This window comes from Macrobrachium nipponense, chromosome 47 (genome assembly GCF_015104395.2).
Source record: "Macrobrachium nipponense isolate FS-2020 chromosome 47, ASM1510439v2, whole genome shotgun sequence".
NCBI classification, from domain to species: domain Eukaryota; kingdom Metazoa; phylum Arthropoda; class Malacostraca; order Decapoda; family Palaemonidae; genus Macrobrachium; species Macrobrachium nipponense.
In genome coordinates, this window is record NC_087222.1 from 4,412,515 (window position 1) to 4,417,679 (window position 5,165).

Consider the following 5,165-nt stretch of genomic DNA (forward strand, 5'->3'; position numbering starts at 1 on the left):
GATTCTCCTTCTCTTCTTTGATCAACAGCAATGATGGTGGCAAAGAATTGGATCCTAAAAATATAAATATGGTTTTTCTTTTTATAGTCCCTTAGGTTGCTGTTTCTTTTTTTTTCATAGATTTTACAGACAGGTTCACAATAATTATCTCCACATCAAGTGCAACTTTCTTTGGGGAGCAAAAACATTAACAAATCTGTCATTGCAACTGAACATCGTCTCTGATGAGTGACTTCGCTTGTGCATTTGGACACCTGAAAAACACTAGTTGGGCATTCAGAACCAATGACTGTGATTTGCAGATTACAAGACACAAATACAACACACTGTAAAACAACAATACCTATCCTCCATGAGTGCTCACATATGTTATGACTCTACAAGAGAAAAACTTGTTTTAACATTTTGTGGAAGAATGACGTCTTTCTTCTCCTCAGTTAACACATTCATTCTAAGATGGACCTGATGAAAAAGACTTCTTGGGAACCAAGTGGATTTGCAGAATATGACTTCTTTCTAGTGTGAGTTTTCACTCATCTTTTGAAACTCCTTGATTCAAAACATCTCCTTTGCCATGCTGGAGACATGAATGGCTTCTCTCCAATATAGGTCCTCATAAGGATTTTGAGAGCAGGGGAACACTGAAGGCCTTTATGGCGTTCGGTACATTTAATTGCCCTCTAAATATTATGAATTTTCATGATTCATCTCTAAGCACTTGAAATTGTCTGGCATTTTTTACATTAGGACTGGAAAACTTCCTCACTCTCTCTACAATGATTTCCAATGCTTCCTTTGACAATTTCAGAATTACAAAAAAAAAATAATAACAATTAAAACAGGGTTTTATTAAAATGCTACAAGAAATAGATTCTTTGTATTTTTTGTAGCATTTCCTTCCACGTTTGGGCTCACGCCTTTATTTTTATAGACGATTATTAGTGAGAAAATCCTGATATTTCAAAAAATAATTTTTTTACTTTTGAGTGCATTTTAATTAAAGCCTGATTAACAATTTGTAAATAATTTTATTTTTTATACTTTTTATTTTTGAGAGAAACCGATTTATGATTGCAGGTAATGATAGGAAGGTGAAGGGAAGGGGAAATGTGATGGAAGGGGGGGAGGGGAAAAGTGGGAAGGGGATAGAAAGAAAATAGGAGAGGGAAGGGGTGGAGGAGGAAGGAGTAGGCAAGAGAAAGGGAGGGGAAAGATGTGGCGAAGTGGGAGGAAAGGGGAAGTTGAGGGGGACTGAAGGGAAAAGGGGAGGGGGAGGACACAGCTAAGCTAACACTTATCGTGAGCTCTAGAGGGGGAGGGGGGGGATGGAAGAGTGAAGGGGAAAGGGTTATTATATAGAAGACAGATTCTACCAAGTCAAAGAATTTGTAAAAAAAAATCCGAAGAGATTCATACAAATCCTAAGATACTGGAGTGGTCACTGTAGGGTCACTGCTGACTTACTGATTATGTAAGGTTGTATTGTCACTGGGATTGAGTAATCAGGCAAAATTTTCACGTCCATCGGACGAAGGGAACAGGTCGAAAATTGAGTTGCAAGATTTGAGGACAGACAGACAGATGCAGGAGTCAAGTTATATAAAATCATATAATAAAAACTACTTGGACAGAGATCAAGTAGTACACAGTTTCTGTCTAGTGGGATTTCTCGTGTCTTCTGAGATCACCTGATTGAGAAAAACTTTTTTGACATATAGAGCAACTAAAAGGTTTCTCTCCTGTATGAGTTCTCATGTGTTTTGTGAGATCACCTGACTGGGAAAAACTTCTTTGACATACAGAACAAGTGAATGGTTTCTCTCCTGTATGAGTTCTCGTGTGTCTTTTGAGATGACTTTGACGAGAAAAACTTTTTTGACATATAGAGCAACTAAAAGGTTTTTCTCCTGTATGAGTTCTCATGTGTTTTGTGAGAGTACCAGATTCATAAAAACTTCTTTGACATACAGAGCAAGTGAATGGTTTCTCCCCCGTATGGGTTCTCATGTGAGTGTTGAAATGATGTGGTTGAGAAAAACTTCTTTGACATATAGAGCAGGTATATGGCTTCTCTCCTGTATGAGTTCTCATGTGTTTTGTGTGATTACTTTGAAAAGAAAAACTTCTTTGACATATAGAGCAAGTATATGGTTTCTCTCCTGTATGAGTTCTCATGTGGGATTTCAATTGGTACAAATGTGAAAATGTCCTTTGGCATTCAGCACAAGTTATTCGCCTCCCTGCTGTGTTGCTTCTACCCAAATGTCTATTTTCTTCTGCAATACAGATAATCTTCTTTTCCCTTTCATCATCACAGCTTGGAGAGCTGTCCTCTTCATCCTTAATAGTTTGGGATGAACAGTTCACATCGAATTCACCATTGTCAAAATATTCTGGTTCTGCCTTGACTTCTAAGAAGGTGTCTGCAAATGAAGAGCCTTCCCCTGGCTTTTGATTAAGATCCTCTTCCAACTTCTCCTCTTTGATTAACAGCAATGGTGACGATTCTCCACCTTCCATTTTCACAGGATGTTCAAAGTACAATACTCAATCCTAGTTAGGATCTGATGAAATTTTCCTCTGTTTGGAATAATCTGAAATAAAATAAACAATCTGAGAAAGACAAATTTCTGAACAGCACTGTTCATAACAATTCTAATATAAGCATCCACAGGGAAAACAAATATCACAATGCAATGACCATCTGGACACAATTTATCTCAAAGGAAATAAAACAGCATCCTTGGATCTGTTTGGAATCAACAAAATTTATTCGGGCCAAATTTGGTCGACAATACAACCAGATTCTGCCCTACCAAAAATTCCCAATTTACTCTAATTTTGACGAACAAATAAACAGCATCTTTCCTTCATGAGTTGGGAGTTTGGTAAATGTATTTGTTCTCATACTAACCTGCAGAACTAATATTTGTATATACCTTTTATGCCAATTAACTGGTCGACAAACCTACCAACATTGAATCCTAAACATTCAGTACAAACATTAGAATACCGTATATATATGCATATACATAAATGCAGCTACATTTATACTCTTTAAATACATATGAATGCGAACTTACGCCCCAAAACAATAGGCCACAAGTCAGCTGGTCTCTATGAAATCAGACCGTGGTCGCTTGTTCCTGGTTATTTAAAGTAAAAACAACCTGATTACCCCCAGTGCTTGGGGAGCAACGGACCTCCCTCCAACACCCAGCCATTACTTTCTTTGTCGCTGTCCAGTGCACACGGACACTTGTTAGCTCTTTGTTGTATTGGCTGGCAATCTTACTCTTAGTTATCAGTACATGTGTTCACATTATTATGGAGGATTTATCCAGTCTTAGCAGCGCAGCTCCATCAGCTTCAACGAACACAAGATGCTGCACTTCTTGCTGCAAATGGCTAAGTGTTAGACTTGTTTTAGACGGTCATACTGTCTGTTCTAATTGCAGGGGGTATGACTGCTTTGAGATTAGTTGTGATCAGTGTACGGACTGATCTTATTAGGAGTAATAGGAAGCGCAAGATCAGAGGTAAGCTCGTGGCTTCAGATGTGCTGGATAGTAGTGTAGGCACTCCTTTATTCTTGCCCAAGGATGTGCAAGTTTTTTTCAGTTACCAGATCTTGCAGTTTTGCCAGATCAGTGCGAGAAGGTAGATGATTTGCTGAAACCTTTTACATAGTCTGACTCTGAAATAGGCCCAACAACGAGATCGAATGTATCTTTCTATGGTTTGAGGTCTATCCTTTGTAACTATAGAGATCAAATAGAGTCAGGTCAAGGATTTAGCTGATGTTAAGAATTTGGCTAATCATGTTTATTCCAGCCCCCCCGGTCCTGTTATGGGTTCGCCAGTGGGCGATCCTGTCGCAACACAGCCAGTGCATTCAGTACCACACCATTCCCCACAGATAGTGGGAGCATTATCACTTGATTACTAGTGTCCCTTTCCCCTGATATTCAGCTAGATGAGGATAGTGATGTGGATCTTGAAGGTGATTGGGAAGATCCGGGTAGGCCTAGGTTGGCAGGTTATGTTACTGAGACTACTTCAGGCCATGTGATTGTGTATGTTATGGGATGGGCAAGCTCTTTAACCTGTAGCAGAATTATCGCCCATGCAGTATTTTGGATTCTGGAGGGTTAAGTTAGGGTCTGGCTCACATTGCCACATGCTTGATGGCTGGAATTATTCACCTAGACCTCTACTGTTCATTCTGAGTCAGGGTACAGTTTGATTCCTAGTGTGGGTAATGCCCTTAATATTTAGACTAGTTTTGGGGAGATTAAAGAGAGTGCATCACATTCCCACATTAGGTTTTTGCTTAATGTGAAGAATAGTGTTGCTATTGGTAGGAAGAGGAAGGATGTTCTTGGCAAGGTGAAGTATTCTTCCATAGTAGGCCTGTGTGCTCTGGCTAGTGGAGCGAAGTCTCAATTTGGATCGCAGCAGACTGAGTCATCCTTACAGCCCTCGGTTGCTCCTTCTTTGTCAGTCGGGATGGAGGAATCTCATGAGATCATTGTTTCTGATGGGGAAGGGGAAGATCAGAACTGTGTTCCAGCCTTACCGAATATTGCAGAGACAGCTGAAAATTTTTCCAGTTAGACTTGCAATTCTGGGGGTGGCGAGGTAGCCTCAGTGGGAATGTATAGGTGCATGCAGGAGTTTGTCTTGGGACTTTTCCCTGAGGCTATAAGTCTTTTGGTTCAGGCTAAACGGTGATCTTAAGGTCAAGCATCCAGGTTTGTCAGGGGAATGTCAGAGGAAGCATCATCTTCCCTTCTGCAGTGAAACCTTCAAGAAATTGTTGAAATATTGCTAATGATAAGGCAAGTGCCAAGGTTTTAGAGGGTAAGCCAGCTATTCCCATTTGTTTTGACATCCAGGAAAAAATATTTTAGAGTTTCATGTTCCTGATGTTCAGCTCAGACCTTGAACGAGAATAGGGGTAATGTGTTATCCACCTCCGGAAAGTCTTTGAAGGTTCAGGTTGGGATTTCAGTGGATGATTGCTCAAAGTTGGATGGGGCCTTTGGTACCATGACCGAGAATGTTAATTCTTTAGTTTGGTTCTGGTCAGCAAAAACAATGCTCTTGTCTCGATTCCTGGTCTTACTGATGACAACCTGTCATTATACCATCAATTGGTGAAT

General features: G+C 39.9%; 1 protein-coding gene across 1 annotated transcript; it reads right to left on the reverse strand.

Moving 5' to 3' along the window:
• Positions 1-1,656: 1,656 nt before the first annotated feature.
• LOC135204419 (gastrula zinc finger protein XlCGF71.1-like) lies at positions 1,657-2,520 on the reverse strand. Its single transcript, XM_064234631.1, has 2 exons — positions 2,259-2,520; positions 1,657-2,075 (listed from the first exon to the last, which is right to left on the reverse strand). Exons 1-2 carry the CDS (start codon positions 2,518-2,520, stop codon positions 1,657-1,659), a joined length of 681 nt encoding a protein of 226 aa, XP_064090701.1.
• Between the last annotated feature and the right edge of the window lie 2,645 nt (positions 2,521-5,165).

What these genes read in the sequence shown, in the direction of transcription:
- LOC135204419 (XM_064234631.1), bottom strand. Translation starts at nt 2,520, where the DNA reads ATGGAAGGTGGAGAATCGTCACCATTGCTGTTAATCAAAGAGGAGAAG. An exon ending in AGAAGAAAATAGACATTTGG is followed by an intron (nt 2,076 to 2,258) that starts GTAGAAGCAACA and finishes GAACTCATACAG; the next exon opens with GAGAGAAGCCATATACCTGC.